The sequence below is a fragment of the Saccoglossus kowalevskii genome, chromosome 3 (assembly GCF_978046115.1).
Source record: "Saccoglossus kowalevskii chromosome 3, keSacKowa6.1, whole genome shotgun sequence".
Lineage (NCBI taxonomy): Eukaryota > Metazoa > Hemichordata > Enteropneusta > Harrimaniidae > Saccoglossus > Saccoglossus kowalevskii.
The window spans coordinates 13,465,099-13,482,601 of NC_140643.1; the positions used below are offsets into that span (position 1 = coordinate 13,465,099).

The window sequence follows — 17,503 nt, forward strand, 5'->3', positions numbered from 1 at the left end:
CACTTTTGTCCAAAAAAAGCATATTTTTGACCCAAAATCAAAAACGCATTCTGGATATTTAAAATAAAGACAAGTTTTACAAAGTTTGTATAATAATAATTACTCAATTAAAAAGCAAGCCAAATAAACTGCATCACTTTATTGACAGATAGGGCAAACTAGTCGGGAGACCACCAGGACAGCAGCAGTAGAGGATTATAACTAAGAGGGGAGGCAAGGGGGTAGCTGGTACGGTTTTACGGGAAATAAAAAGGGCTTTTCACAATTTACGAAGAAAAAAAGGACGTTTTTACAGTTTACAGTGTTAACAAATGGAACATTGAATGGTCCGAAGAGCCCTCCAACTCAAATTCTCCACCGTTGCTGCGCCGTGTGAAGAGACGCATGCGCATATTACTCTCGTAATGCTCTTCATTCGGTTAGAGGGCCTTTTACGTCTTGACATTCAATTTTGTTGTGAATTCTGTCATCTAGTCGTTTTACAGTTTCTAAAATGTAATTTCCCTGGATTATTCTTTACGATTTTTTTATTTGGATGTGAATTTGTGTACGTACGAGAAAAATGACACATTTTTACAGTGTACGAAAAAAATATTTGATTGATTACGTTGTACGTCTAGCCTGTGATTACAGAATTACGGAATTTATTTTTTCTATTTACGTTGTACGAACAAAAAAATATTGCAATTACGTTGAACGAAAATAACCCTTGCCCCCCCCCCCTCAACTAAGGTTACATGAAAGGGATACCTACAGTAGCTTGTCCCAGTTTTCTAAGGTCTATGATTTAGTGTGTCGATGTTTGGAGCGTTACTGATACCAGTTAATCATTATGAGTGCATTCTGTGTGGGTATTACACGGATATCAAATAGGATGTAAATGTCTGGGAGACGCACTCCTGTTTAAAATGTAAACACTGCTAAAAAAATTGAGATGTGTACTATTTATGTTGCCAAAATGCGAGATTTGACATTTCATTGATGTATACAAGGATATACCAGGGTAAGTATGAGCTCTCGACGTATTACAGGTGAGGTAGCGAACTTGAAGAACATAGTGAATTATGGTCCAACCTACGCATTAGGTAGGGCGATTAATAGCTCAGTAAAACCTGGCGGTGAAGATACGTGTAATTGACATATTTTTTTCAGCCCTCTAGCGGAGTTTCTGTAAGAATTTCAGTTCAGCAGTTATTATTCATGCGTCGTTAAAGTTTGTGTCAGAAGAATTATACGACCCACCCACAGTCCCTCTATAGACTATAGAGGGACTGTAGCCCACCCTAAGTTTTCAATTACCTGTCTCTACTAGTACTAGTCTGACACCACCGGGATCTGGCTCAATAAATCTGAAAACGTGTCGATATATACCACGGAGACTAATATGTTTTGTGTCCTTCTCCGTGTCTTTGTGTACCATTTCCCGGTAAAAACCAGTTTGCTTCCGATCCGGGGTATTTCTTTTTTGTTTGCGTGGGTGCGCAATATGGCAGCGGTGTGACACTCGTAAAACTCGTATATACATATATATCAGCTTTGTGTTAATGATTTAGCGCGGGTTAATAGTAATTCGTATGTTTCAGGAAACACCGTGACGCTTCTAGGTAAATTCTGTAAGTATGTACACAAACTCTTAATTCTGTGAACTGTGACTGACTATTAATGAATTCCTGGAAATTGATATGAGATTATCAAGTATTTACAAAACGATAAATGAAAGAACAGGTCGAACATATTCATAATAATAACCTCCAACTAGGGTAAGTATACTCACTCTAATAGTATCTCGTTTTCTCCACTAGTGTGCAGAGACTATCTGACGTCTCGACTGTTACCTTTTTTTTTATTACTGATCCGGGTACTTATATACGCATCATGCGTGAGTGGGCACGCAGTCGAGTATGGCGTTTAAACATTGTCGTTTTGCTCGCAATTTCAATGTATTTACACTGAAAATAAGATTGCATCATATTATACACTGAGTGCAATGTTAAAATATGTACTCGTAGAAAGAGCGACTGTCATGTGACAGTTGGGCATACCAACACAACGCTCTGCCTACGTTCTGTTTTGTTTCCGCAGTCTAAACAATTTATGGTGTAGTCTCTACGTTAACTTATTTGGCATAGTAAAATTATGAATGGTATTGCTCTTTTATTTTACCCTGCCAATAAATCTAAAATAATATGAATAATTAATGCATTTGCAGTATACGGTTAGTAGGGCGAAATATTTACATGGTCAACGTATGTAGACATACAGCTGGGGTACTATATTACATGGACATAATGTAAGTTTAATCGAATTCGGGATGTAATAGGAAACATCTTACTAGTATATCAATATCGCCTAGTATTTCACGGTTATTTTGCGTGAGTATACTAAAAAATACCGTTTGTGAATAAAACATAAATAAAAATGTTGATGAATAAAAGGTTTTCACAAAGTTCCCCCCATTGAAAACTAAAAATATAATAACAGTTGAAATACATTTTTATTCAAAACATTGTCCAGGCAAATATGTGTTATACATAATCCAAGCAATGACCAAAATGTCATTGACCTTTTCAATCCGTTTCTTGCCCATTCACCACAGAACTTCCGTTGTTTATCATCGCTGTTAGCGACACCATGTAGATAGCGGAAATATTACGTGCTTGTAGCTCAGACGACTGTGTCATTTATAAATATATGTTGTTGGCAATGTAATAATAAAATAATGTAATAAGTCACGTGATCGTTCTTCTGGTTTGAATTAAAGGAATACAAAATTTGGCAACAATAGGGGAGTGATATTATACAGTTAACAAAAACATGCATTCCAACAGCATGCATATAAACTAGTCGGCGTAATAATGTTTCTTTTTTAAATGATTTAATTAAAAATATGGCAGAGAACATTGTAATAAAGTATTAAGCCGCCAGGTTCTGGGTAAATGACCTAAACCGGCGTTACCCACAATTCCCGGTTAATGTAATGGAAGCTGTGAAACAGGAAGTTGACCTTTCTTTTATGATCAGAAATTGTCTATATTAAAACGTAAAATGATTGCTGAGCGAACAAAGGGGACATGAAATAGCAAGGCAAGAAGGTAAGGTAAGCTTAAAATTTGCGTATGTTTCGAAGAAAACGTTCTTCCTGGCTGTTTAACGCCATTTAATTAGCAAGACATCGACTCGTCGCATAGTCACTTTACGATCAATGGTTTTGACTCATTCGAGTCATTGATTCACACGCGATGGCCATAGTAAAAAACGCACTGAACACTGAATTCAAGCGTACATGTATATGTTCCATAAACACACGCAGTCTTGTTATGTCACAACCTTTACGTTCTTCCCGATATCATTCTAGTAGTTTCGATGTCATTGTAAACAATGACTAATAATAATGAATTGCCAATAATGTTAGTAATTGTCACATGACATTGACTACCGGGTTTGACTAGGTACAGTGTACATTAAGCTGACACGTCGGGAAAACGCGTAGTACGCTAATGTCATACTTTACCGTTTTCTGGATTAGTACCCATGTCATTTTGTTAAAATAGTGTTCTATCGGGTACCCGTGACTGTGTTCCCCGTGATCACGATATTACGGTACAGTGTCAAGGTCAACGTCAAAGGAAACGAAAAATATTGCCTTTGTTAAATACAGGTACATGTATCTATTTTTCATTGTCACGGCCAATGTCGTTTGTCTGATTTAGCTCGTATTTATCACTGACCCTCCTCATTAATTATTGATATGGTCATTATTCTCAGCGATCCAATTCCTTCTGTACAGTGTATGATTAGGGCTGTTCATTGACAACTGCATTTACTAATAATTAAATAGTACCTGTATTTCCTGTTCGATTTTTTCATACAGATAAAATTTATGTCTTCTTTGTTTGGGTTACCTAGAGCTATTTCTGTCTTTGAACCTGTTTGTTACTTCAACTACATGCAAAATGCCAAAGCTTCCATCATAGAGCTAAAAATAGTGTTTAAGCACTATTTCCTGGAAATTACTGTTGAAACCATTTATTTTCACTGACATTTATTTATTTTACTATTTTGATGTTTTGAGCAATTTATATGGTTTTGAGTACACAAACTTAAAACAAACTTGCTTCCTCTCTCTTCCTCCTCCTCTTGTGATACATTGAAAATACATTCCAAATACATTCCAAATACATTCCAAATACATTCCATACCTGACAAATTTTTTTTTTTTTCAACTTGAAATAAAACTACCAGTACTCACTGTAAAGCACGAGGCATGTTAACACTTATCCAGTCATCCATAGTATCCTAACTGATCTTATAAATGCTTCTCAGTAAACTAAGCCCAAACATGGTTAACTAAATATCTTTATACATGTACATGTAGTAATTGTGGCCCAAATAAGCTCTGTTTTATTGTCAGTGTCTAACATCATAATTTATATGTTAATGGACTTTTATTTAGTTAATTTGTGTGCTTCAAATTAATTATTTAAAATTTGTGAAGGGCGAAGGTTACAGTCAAAGGCATAGGTTTGAGGATGTTATAATCGTTTTTGTAAATATACATCTCTGTAAATCAAAGATGACTGGAAGAATTCAAATTGACGAATTCAGATATGGCGACATCATTTTGAGTTCTAATTTATATTATTGAGTTAATTCAATCATTCAATCAACAAGGCTCTTCATTTTGAATATCTGGGCAGTCACAGTTGCCAATTCACCTGAAGGTTTCTGCTTGCAATACGGATATAGGCAATGTGGAGCTCTTGAGCTGATCATTATTGAATGTTTGAATGAAAGCTGATGATCGATATTTACAAATTGCTAGCAGGGAAATTAATTTACAGTAATGAGTATTGTACATGTACATTACATGTACATGTAAATGTACTATGATGTAGGTTGATGTAAATGGTGCCATTACAGATCAGAACTACTGTATGGTAGCATTTTGATGCAAATAGAAGAGCATGGATCGGTTCATTGCATGCACTTTTTGTGTTAATAGTGGTATACAATGTATAAGTGTATATCCAATTCTGTGAAGATTAATTGTAAACTATTGAACAAGTGATCGTCATGTGAAAGTGAAGTGAGGTGGTGATCGGAACTGACGCACATTGAAAGTTTGCGATTGTTCATGCAATATGAGCAATTGAATATTATTAGTCTAATTAGTAGCATTAGATCCATCACTGAGCTTAATTAAATTTGCTTTGGGTCACCTGGGATTTGTCTCCACAAACTGTATTTTTCATGGAATTTACTGTGGATAAAATGTCTGACTATCATCTTGTGGAAATTGAATGGAAAATTATATATTGTGTTGTAAGAATGAGAGAAATGCATGCAATGAATGAAGCATTTGAGTCCTTACCATGGTACCCCTGACTAAAGATTTTGAAATACTGAAACAATACTATTAATTGTTTGAGGTTTCCTTTGATTTGTTACTGTAATTGCCTTCTTGACAGTTGTAACTGAATATCATTGAGAAGGGTCTGTGGTGTGATATTAACATTTGTACAGACATTTGCAATAAAATGCTTTTGTAGTTACAGCAACACTTTTATGACCATTGATAATCAATGCTAATTTATTGGACCATAAGATCCTTATTGGGAATGCTTACTATACATCATATGCATAACTGTCATGAGTTCATCAAGTCAAGCCAAAACTGTCAATCAAACAAAGAACTACAACGAGTCAACTATTGTTCCAAAAAGCACTAGGTTCTTAATTTAATACAGGACACCATAGCAACTTTTGGACAATTTTTGGCTATAACCATTTCACTGGTTCCTATGTTTTTAGTTAGTAAAAAAATAAAAATTGAATACTGAATTATCTTTGAGGAAAATTGAAAAAAAGATAATAGCCATGCCCCCTTCCTGCTTGCAATTGCTTGCAACATACTGTAAAATTACTAATTTTCACTGGTTTCGCTGATCTACCATTCCAGACATATTCAGTGGGTTTTAAATTCATGGTTTTATCGTTTAGATATTGTGTTCTATGCTAAATTTTACATATTCACTGGGTTTTAATTTAGCGCATTTTCCAATCAGCGAAATAAGAAAAATTAAAACCCAGTGAATAATTAACCCCTTTACAGTATCCTAATTTGTCAAGAGTGTGATATCATGTAAATGATATGAAAGATGGTAGTAATTAGTCATATCATCATGACATTTTGGTCGGTATGCTCTCATTCTTTCTAGTGATGCAAAACCTTGTTGTAGATTTACAAGGTACATGCTTAGTTAATGTACGTACTGTTAGTGCAAGTGTTCTCCTCAGGCATCTTTGAGCATAGCAGTTCAAAATCTTTAGAAAACAATAGAAGTTATTTTCTTGTTAGTATGTCTGTGATTCTTTGATCGAGAGCTGGTTCATTTTCATGACAAGTGAAGCTTCCAATTCTTGAAACGTTTAATTTCTCAACAGTAGTTTTCATCATAGATTATCATAATGAAAGGAGACCTACTTTTGTAGCCCAGTTGAAATTTGCTATACATGTAATTGTACCAGTATATGCAGTGTCTGACTGAAGTCTGCAAGCAGCTATTTCTGATGATTGTAATTTTGGGCAATGCTCCAGGCTAATGTGCTGAAAGAGACACCTTAGTGGCTTACAATAATTTCAAAGACAAAATGCATATATTTATATTTATGTACTAATTTTGAATTTCATTCATTGCAGCAAACCTGACCAGAAATATTGTAAAATCTAATTACAATTAATTCCTGAAAAGTTGCGATGGAGTTTGAAGGGCCAATGTTTACTGATTCTGAAGATGATGAAGAATTTTTGCCAGCTGGATTACAGAGTGATGTCTCGTCAATATCACTTGCTTCTTCAAGATCGCCATCACCTGTTGATGTGCCGGCAGGATCCAGTCCTGTTGCTTGTACATCATTTGATCTCCACGATGCAGATGTTTCAGAGGCTGCCTCTGCTGTCTTGGAAACTGAGATTGCCAAGGCAACAACTTCTTCAATGAGTCAAAATAATGAACCAGACTGCATGACGTCAGCTTTCCTTAGTGTGCCGGAGGAACTATTGCAACAGGAAGAAAAAAAGCCCCCCAAAAAATTAAAAGCAAGAAAAAAGAGGAAATCTGGAAGCGAACAGCAGGATGGGGAAACTAAAAAGAAAAAGAGGAAAAAGAAAGAACCTGGTGAGAAGAAAAAGAAAAAAGAGCCCAGGGAGAAGAAAAAGAAAAGTTCAAAGCCAGCAAATAAAAGGAAAAACATAAAGTAAGTATTACACATGCACCTCTGGCCTCAAAAACAGATTTACATGCACAATACACCTTGTCATCACATGTGTCGGTTTGAAACCTGCATTTCAGTATTCACTGAAAGCATTTTAGGGTAGCGGTTTACTACTCTCTGATTTACACCAATAATCGGATGGCTTCCAACAACTTTGACATTTTGCCTTGACTTATATAATATTTCATACTATTTCTGGACAAAACAAAACAAAAAATAGAAGCACTGACGCTTTGTAGCTGACTAAAAGGAAATGTAAAGCTTGGTTTGTGTTGAGTTGAAAGCAGGGTAACAAATAAATGTGATTTAGATTGCTGGTAAATCACTGAAGTCAAGATTGGCCAACTGAGACTGCTTGAAGGCAATTGCAAAACTAAGAAGTAATTCTGTATCAATAAATCTATCATTACTTTTGATAATATATGTACATGTAGTACTGCTAGAAAGCATTGATGGGGAGGTCAGACGACAGCGACATCAATGACTGACATCCATCATTGACCATTAGTGTCTAGACACAATGTAGTTTATCGTCAAATCAAAACCAGAGTGACATTTTCATATTCAGCTGTTTATTTACTTATCGATCATCAAGACAGAGATACAGTTGAAAAGTTTAGCAAGTGCAATTAACCTGTGTTGAAAGCAGGAAAATAAATCACAAACAGCCTCCAACTGATATAGATACATGTAGCTCCTTACGGCTGCCATGTTTTTTGAAATGTGGTATGCAATTTACCAGCACATGCCAAAGCTGTTGCGGAGGCAGTAAAACAAAGAATTGTTTGAGGAGGAGGGTCAAAATTGTACCGGATTCAGCTGATACTCTGTATATAAATTGTATCCTAATTATAAATATCAATCAATATATTAATAGTAATATATCCTATTTCAATAAATTAATATAATGTACAAAAAACATGTAGGTGTCACTGTGTAAAGTTAATCAAATTTCTATCAAAAAACATAACTGTACATTATGTTAAATAGTATGCAACTCAATTTGTAAAAAAATAGCCACAACCATGAAACAATTTTAAATGTTGCTGTATTGAATTAATATCTCAATCATATAAGTTGTTAAAAACTACACCACCACATCTTTTTTAAATTACCCTGGATTGAGAAACATATGTACTGTAAAATCTGTATTAGAAGCCGCGACTTCTATTACAATGGTAGAATGCAACAGAGAGGATGCGGCTTCTATTAGAGCATCTACACTTATGAGAAATAATGAATTTTTGATTCTCAATTATTCAAAAAGATTGGGTGCGACTTCTATTAGAGATGCGGCTTCTAATACAGATTTTACGGTAGTAGTAAATAATATTGACAGACACATAATGTATCACCACAGTTGAAGATTGATTGCAAGTATAGAAGCAGCTGAACTTGATCAAAACAATGTACCTAGATGAGAATATTGCAAAGTTTGAATGAAGGCAGCACAGTGCCCAGATTGACTGACATTAATAACAACATAGTTAGTGTAACTTCAATTTTTTTTTTTTCCACTGAAAGGATTAATTAATCAGTGAAAATAAAAACCAGTTAAAAAAAGTTTTTCTCTATATTTTACATTCAACTCAACTCAAAAATCAATGAAAATAAACTTTATACAAACAACCAAAATGTCTTTTCAGCAAAAATAAATTCAATCTAAAAAATAATGTATTTTACATTAATATGCACCTTTTTCCGTTTGTAATTTATTTAATATCCCTAAATGCCTTAATAAGCTGATTTTACATCACTTGTGCCCTTGTGCCACCAAGCGATGGTGCATACATTTGCATACAGTGGAGTAATTTTCTTTCTTTTACGGGAGTAAATCCTGCGTTGTAACTGCGCTTATTGTACATGAAGGAAATTGTTCAAATGTAATGTGGATGTGATGGAAATTGAAATAAGTACAAATACATTTTGAATGAATAAAATACTGTTATTTACAAAACGCTCAACTCTATATTGTTTACAATTACCATTACGTAAATGTTGTTTTGTTTTTGTTTCAGAAAATTTATGACAGAGAAAGAATTGGCGACTGACACCTTAGAGGCTCAACTAGAAGAGGAAAACAGAAAAAAGAGATTGTTGGAATTACAAAAACAGCAGGCTGAACTCCAAAAACAGCAATCTGAATTACAGAAAACCATGGAAACCAAAGCTGCATCACCACCACCATTAAAACCATTGCCACCACCACCGTTTCTAATGCCAATACAATCTAGTACTAGTAACGGCTCTTTTCATCTCAGTGCACTGTTAGGTAAGTTATCAAAATTAATCCTTTCACTTTCAGTTTCCACTTATTTTTGAAGAAGAGATGAAATTAAAAATTAGAGTCATGCACCTGTTCATTGGACAGGTTTGTGATTATCAGTGTTCTGTTCTATTTCTTGATGCACCTGTCACTATCAAGATAAATTACAATATTACTGTATTTGCCCTTTTATATTCTAATAGAAGCATATTAAGTTCTTGAATACTGAACCATTCAAATATATGTATTTTGATTATAGAAACACCTGTATCTTTTATCTATAGTAAGTGTTGCGCTACTAACAGAGCTAATACGTGTAATGAAGTTTATTTGTGGTTCATCACATTTATATCTTGGATACAGTTAGGGTTTTAAAAAAAATCATAAACATTGTGCCGATGATCAGTACAGTACTATATAGGGATAATTGAGTAGTTTTATGGGCTTGATGAATTTTTGTTAGGAATAACATTTTTATTTTTATTGGACACTGAAATTTTGATGGTATCCAGTATGCAACAATGTATGCAGATGTGAAAACGTATATTTCACTATTCAGTGTGTGGCTTGGGTCTCCAGATTTGCATTAGTAAATTAGATCAATACAATGTACCTACATGAGAATATCGCAAATTTTGCATGAAGGCAGCACAGTGCCCCATTGACTGACATTAATAACAACATAGTTACTGTAAAGTAACTTTAATTTTTTTTTTCCACTGAAAGGATTAATTAATCAGTTAAAATAAAAACCAGTTAAAAAAAAGTGCTTTAGTGTTTTCGAAGCACACGTAAGTAAAAACAAATTACTGAATTTTAATTACTGACACTATTGTAATAAGTGATGAAATTAGCATAAAAAATCATAAAAAAGTTAAGACTTTTTAAATATGTCCATTTTTGAAGCATTTATTAAAAGGTCTTGGAAGTATTTGAGCTGCTTACTTTGTACAACTGACAACAAAACCATTGTGTTCACCTAATGCTCTTTTGAAAGATAAAGAAAATATTGTTAGAGTCCATTGAGGTAAAATAATTGCTTTACATTTCAACTAAATAGAAAGAAAAAATAATTAAATTATTGATTATTTTAAAAAAAATGACATCATTGGTAATTAAATATTGATAACAGACACAAATTCTGTTGATACAATCTGAATTGTACTGGTTAATTATTGTTCAAAACACATAAATTCCTTGTCATGGCTCGTTATGTGTTATTAATAATGTGTGCATTAGTTCTGATGACCTGTTTCTATTTTTATTATACTTGATACTGTGGCCTTTGCAACCGATTTATGGTTAGGTTTTAGTTATCTGTACAAAGTATCACCATTGTTTTATTGTGTAATATCCTGTATAATATAAAATTGAATAAATTGGATTATGACCAGGTGAGCTCAATCATATATCCATGTGCTGATTAATGAGTTGAACCATCTAATCGTATTGATTGATGTAGATGACCCGGCCTAGTTGTCTCATGTGGCAAAGTGTGTCTTGTCTTAGTAATAAAATATGTATATGTTTTATCTACAGTTGTTTCAATAAGAATAACTATAAATTATAGCCAGAAAATTGAAGTAAATCTTACTGGCAACTTGTTTTTGAAAATCAATATGTATTTTGGTTTTTATTTTAAAATTGTTATAAATCATGACTTTTTCATAAATTTTTATTTTAAAATTCAGACATGTCCTTCGCCCCAAAAACAAAATAAAATATGACATGTACATTTTTACATTTTGAAATTTGAATATTTTTTTAATATAATTATTTTTTTACACTACAGTTCAGGCCACTAATAACATACTAATAAATTTAACCAGTCATAGAATTAATACATGTAATAGTGATTACAATAGTAATAATAATATGAATAATATGAATAATAATAATATGTATAGTAATGTGCTACATGTATGTAATAATTGCATTACGTCTGTCAAATGTGAAATGATGTTGGTGTGGATTTTGTAGTAGCTTAACAAAGTGTTGATTGACGGCTGATTAAAACACTGATGGGGAATGTACTTATTGTGCAGATTGTTGTTAAGTTGTCATTCAGGGAGAAAGTGGAACTCGTCAGAAACTTGGATTACATTGGCAATTTCTTAGAAACTACTGTACTATTAATATACTACAAGTATGTGACATTTCTTATAAATTAATGTTTTTGCTAATAGGCCATTTTCCGTTTACTGTGAGATCTTGCGTCATGCGTGAAATCAAACGTAAAACCAGGACATTACAAACAAAAGTCATAGCGTCGTAGTGGTCTCAAACATCACGTGAGATTCGATAAATGCAAAAGTATTTTGGGGGATATTTCCATGCTTAATAACATGCTGTACACATTGGACAATTGTAAATTTTGATGAAGTAAGGGTATTCAAGTGTGATATTCCCCTGTCAAAAATAAAGAAATTTAAGTTCAAAATCAAATTGTTCGTTTTTTGCGGCAGACGTTCGGCACACATCTCTCACGCAACTCACAAGATCTCGCAGTTGAACCATAGACTATGGTTGAACAGAAAATCACCTATTTAAGATGAAGGAAACCAACACCTTTCTAATATAATGTCAGTTTATCATTCAAATTCTTGCATTTATATTTTGGTGGTCTAATTCAAAAGGAAAACCTATATGTACGAACGAATTAATATGCATGCTTGCATTGTTCCACATGGTTTCATGATTCGTATTGTCTGTTAAATCTTGATAGAATTCATGATGTGAAATGTCAATTTACGCTAACTTCATTAACATTTAACAAAGGTCTTGAAATGCTATTTAAGGAATTTCAATGGACTTCCTGTATTACTCATCATGTTTATTATTAGAATAATTATTGATCATTGCACAAAAAGTAGTAGTGTTGACGTGTATGAAATTCATTTACCTAATTTCATTATCTTTGCCTAATACTCGCAACTTAAGTTATAAAATTTATTACTATTAACCATATAATTTTTACTACTGGGAATTTGGCGAATTTGATAGTTTAATATAAATGGTGAAAGTCGCTGTATTTTTATGACACTGATTTTTTTCTGCTACAAAATTATATGTTTTTCATTGATTCATGATAACATGGAAATTAAAATAGTTAGTGTTCTTGCCATGATCTTAAAAATGTAAAAAATTACCATTTAAAAAAAAACATAAAATCTTTGAAGATATGTGCCATTATTTTACAGTCACAATGAGTTTTGTTTTATTTTTATGTCTATTCAATTTCTCTGACACACAGGTTTCAATTTGATAGACAACATAGTGGTTACCGTACAATCTATGTGTGGCAGTTTCTATTTGGTTTTTGACTCTCTTTTTTTTTTTTTTCCTTTCCTTTTGTTGTCTCCTCAATTGCTGAATACATGCATTGTACAAGGGACTATTCCATGTAAAAAAAATTGTGTCTTTGGTAATTTAAATATTATCCTGAAACGACTTAATTTTTGTTTAGCAGGGCTTAAAATTAACATTTTTAGGAAGTCTGCTGGGTTATCAAATTCAAAAGCTAGTAGTAATTGCGTGATAAAATTGTGTAATTCATCACATTTAGTACATGTACTTAAGCCATCCGAACAATTGTAAATGCGAGAAAATACATATCAATGTAAAGCTTAATTAATATTTTGGAAATTTTTAGTGAACCAGTTGTGCTACTAAGTTAAGAAAATTGTAATCCTAGATCAATATTTGGTAGTCTGTGTGCGTGATCTACATGTACTAGTAATGTTGAACTCTGTTCAATATTTTCGCAGCTAATAAAAATGGCGGGGTGGTATTGCAATGAAATTATATACATTACATATCACTCTTTGATTATGATAAATATTTATAAAATACACTTACATGTACATGTGTGTAAATCTTTTAACAGTTTCACTTGTTTTCTTGATTACAGATAAACCCCAATCAGCTGCACCTATTATGCCGAGTTTATCATATCAAAAAATTGACGTAGCTCGGCAGATTCCAATGCCCAATCTAAAAACTGAATTTGAGAAGCTGTTAAAAGTGGATGAACCAGAATGCATTGTATTGGATAGCAGTAGTAGTGGAGAAGAAGACTCCAAAAGGCAACAAGAACAACAGAAAGAAGGTGAGAGAGAATGCAGTTCTAGTTTTAAAACTAGCGTCCTGCCAATTATCATTAATGTTTTCGTTCTTTTATATATTAGAAGTGCATCACCCTTCATGTAAATCTCGGTTTCCAAGTAATTAATTGGCCTGGATTGCAACTAGTACAAACAAATGTATTATTATAGATTATTAAAAATCAGTTTGTTGAAACCTTATTACTGTTGCTGTATAAGCCAAACTTGATTTCTGTTGCATAGACTGTGATGTCATTGAAATTTCAAGTTCGGACGAGGACGTCATGGTGGATACAGATGACAGCGATGGAGCTGATGATGATTTGGAAAATAGCGGGACACACGTCAATGATCAGTTCAACCAGCCAGACCATCTGGGTAGAGTGTTAGTGAATGTCAGTCACCCTCCTGATGAACCCGATATTTTCCTGGCTCCACAACTTGCGAAAGCAGTCAAGCCACACCAGGTAAGTTGATGTGTGTGTGTCAGGTTAAATATGGGGGTTTAGTATTTGCTCTGTCATTGTCAACTTTACATTTAACTTCTTCTTGAAAACGGAAAGTCTGATTGCTTTGATACTTGGTATAAATTCCTTATGTGAACCTTTCTTAGATTTGTTCATTTCATTAGAATATATATAAATCTCTAATTTTGATGAATATATTTGTCATTTTTGGTAAAAAGTGTTATTTTCGACTTGAAAACAGCTAGCCCGATTGCTTCAATATTTTATATGTTGACACCTTAAGTGGACTATATCAGGCTACGTGTTATATACATGTTACATTAAATGTCATTTTTGGTTTATGTGTGCTTTTATTGTAGATGTTTTTCTAATTGTGCAAATCATACGTTTCCCAAGTTGTTCAAAAGATTGTGTAAAGTTCTTGTCGTATCTCGTCAGGCATTCGCCAGAATTTTGAGATTTCACTGAAAGTAGAACCATGGAGGTATGTTTACACCTCCATGGTAGAACTAACTGCAGAAAGTTGTTCAACATGTGACACAGATTAAATGCTGATATATAGTAAACCCCAAAGAAGTATACTTCCTGAATAATTATGTCTAGTCAAATAATGTTGATTTTTTGACATCTGAACTCATTTTTTTTTCTAGATTGGTGGCATCCGTTTCTTGTACGACAACATGGTGGAGTCACTACAGCGATTCAAAAGTAGCTCTGGATTTGGGTGCATTCTAGCTCACAGTATGGGTCTAGGAAAGACGCTACAAGTCATTTCCTTCATAGACGTTATCTTTCGTAACACAACTGCCAAAAGCATACTTTGCATTGTTCCCATTAACACCATCCAGAACTGGATGGCTGAATTTGATATGTGGCTGCCAATGAAAAAAAACACTGATCCCTCAACGTCTTCACAAGAGGAATGTCAGAACACTGAGGAGATATACCATAGAACATTTAATGTTTTTCTCTTAAATGATAGTTATAAAACCACTGTGGGACGTGCCAAGGTTATCGGTAAGTTGTCTTTGATGTGTATTCAGTGTTCTCCCCAGGCCTTTCAAGCACTGCGGGCCCGCGTCGCTTAGACAAACATCCGCGTCGCTTTAGTTTCGCCCACGATCCTTGAAATCCTGCCCGCGATGCTTATTCACGTTGTATTGTTTACAAGTGTCAGCCTCGTCTAGCACATCTTTAAAACAATAACATGTATTGATCGAAAGGTAATCCCGCCTTTGTACATAGTTAGCCTTACAAAAACAGTGATAAAAACGGAAGTCTACAAGAAGTTACCAAGTCTATCAAGGGTGCGGAGCTGGCAAACCCAAAATACTAGGGTAGTAATAATTTGCCCATTGCGTCGGGATGGTCTATCCCGAGTTGCTGCACTGCGGTTAATTGCGTTTTTACTACTTCATCGCCAGTGACACTAATTACCAAGAATTAAAAAAACAAGTGAAATTAAGTCGCATTGGAAAAAAAAACTGTCAATAAATCGAAGTAAAAATTATTCAACTGCAGATGAGACGGACGAGGAAAAAACGAACCCTGACCTCTAGAAATACCTCATTCATAGTGTGTCATTACCGAGGAACGCCACCCTAAGGCGACGCATGTAGTGACATCACAACCGATGCATGCTGGTTTACAATGGAGATTTTGATTGAGGTAACAAAGATGGTGGCGCAGAGTGCATGAACCATTTAGGTTTTATGATCTGATTCAAGATGGTCAAATGGTAGCCACTTCATGCATGTACATATTCAGTTCAAACTTTATACATAAACTGAACATAACGGAACCTTGATGCTCATCATTTTATTTTTCGAGAGAAGTTCAAAATGGCCGACTAGCAGCCATTTTGTTTCAAATAGTATGTGTTGTGTCCATATATCTGCTTCACACATGCATACTACCGTACATCATACGAACAAATGCACTCACCTATTTGTCCCATCAAATGCAATATGACTAGCTGTCATCACAAATGCAGCTCCACAGAGCCAAATTTCATACATGCTTGGAAGTTTAAACTTCACAAATACATCACGTATCAAGTGATACATACATACATACATCCTTTCACTCTTCTCATTCTCTAGCACTGTGAAATGCTATTAATAATATTTCTATAAAGCGTGTTTATGTCAAAAATTTTGTGAAAGCTTCTGTACCAGTTTCTCTCTGTCTTAAAGACATCAGTAAAGTTCTTTCAAATATTAGAAACAGTGTACTAAGTAGTGTAACTGAAAGACACATCTTGCATGCATTTCAATGAACTCGTGTTCTCTTTTCAGCTGATTGGCACGATAAAGGAGGAGTCTTGTTGATGGGTTATGAAATGTACAGGTTGTTGACCTTACGAAAGTTCACCCTTTCACGCCGAAAGAAAAAGAATAAAGCTGGTAGTAAAGAAATTGTAATTGACCTTGAAGAGGAAGACAAGAAAAATGAGATGGCTGCAGGTAGACATGTTTATAACATTATTTTGTTTTTTTATTTAATATAAGTGAAAACAATTTCTGCATAGACTATATTATTAATGTGTAGGAGGCTACTCAAATTAAAGTCCATGCTGGATATAACACTATGTTTGTCAGTGTGTTCATTTCTGGGTGGTTTATCTGTACTCTATGCTGGATATGACGCTATGGTTTTCAGTGTGTTCATTTCTGTGTGGTTTATCTGTACTCTATGCTGGATATGACACTATGGTTTTCAGTGTGTTCATTTCTGGGTGGTTAATCTATACTCTATGCTGGATATGACACTATGGTTTTCAGTGTGTTCATTTCTGGGTGGTTCATCTGTACTCTATGCTGGATATGACACTGATTGTCAGTGTGTTCATTTCTGGGTGGTTAATCTGTACTCTATGCTGGATATGACACTATGGTTTTCAGTGTGTTCATTTCTGGGTGGTTTATCTGTACTCTATGCTGGATATGACTATGGTTTTCAGTGTGTTCATTTCTGGGTGGTTCATCTGTACTCTATGCTGGATATGACACTGATTGTCAGTGTGTTCATTTCTGGGTGGTTAATCTGTACTCTATGCTGGATATGACACTACTGTTTTCAGTGTGTTCATTTCTGGGTTGTTTATCTGTACTCTATGCTGGATATGACACTATGGTTTTCATTGTGTTCATTTCTGGGTGGTTAATCTGTACTCTATGCTGGATATGACACTGGTTTTCAGTGTGTTCATTTCTGGGTGGTTAATCTGTACTCTATGCTGGATATGGCACTATGGTTTTCAGTGTGTTCATTTCTGGGTGGTTAATCTGTACTCTATGCTGGATATGACACTATGGTTTTCAGTGTGTTCATTTCTGGGTGGTTAATCTGTACTCTATGCTGGATATGACACTATGGTTTTCAGTGTGTTC

At 34.3% G+C, this 17,503-nt stretch overlaps 1 protein-coding gene across 3 annotated transcripts in view; it reads left to right on the forward strand.

The window, feature by feature from the left end:
* The first annotated feature begins 1,473 nt into the window (after positions 1-1,473).
* LOC102800650 (helicase ARIP4-like) overlaps positions 1,474-17,503 on the forward strand; it is a 30,978-nt gene continuing 14,948 nt past the window's right edge. The window contains exons 1-7 of one of the 3 annotated variants that reach the window (XM_085496781.1): positions 1,474-1,760; positions 6,701-7,257; positions 9,294-9,547; positions 13,452-13,649; positions 13,888-14,111; positions 14,762-15,128; positions 16,409-16,576. In XM_085496781.1, the coding sequence (XP_085352907.1) occupies positions 6,758-7,257; positions 9,294-9,547; positions 13,452-13,649; positions 13,888-14,111; positions 14,762-15,128; positions 16,409-16,576 (1,711 nt within the window). In that variant the 5' untranslated portion in view covers positions 1,474-1,760; positions 6,701-6,757. Of the gene's footprint in view, positions 1,761-2,968; positions 3,098-6,700; positions 7,258-9,293; positions 9,548-13,451; positions 13,650-13,887; positions 14,112-14,761; positions 15,129-16,408; positions 16,577-17,503 lie in introns of those variants that run through there. The other 2 variants (XM_085496779.1, XM_085496780.1) reach the window with 2 other exon arrangements.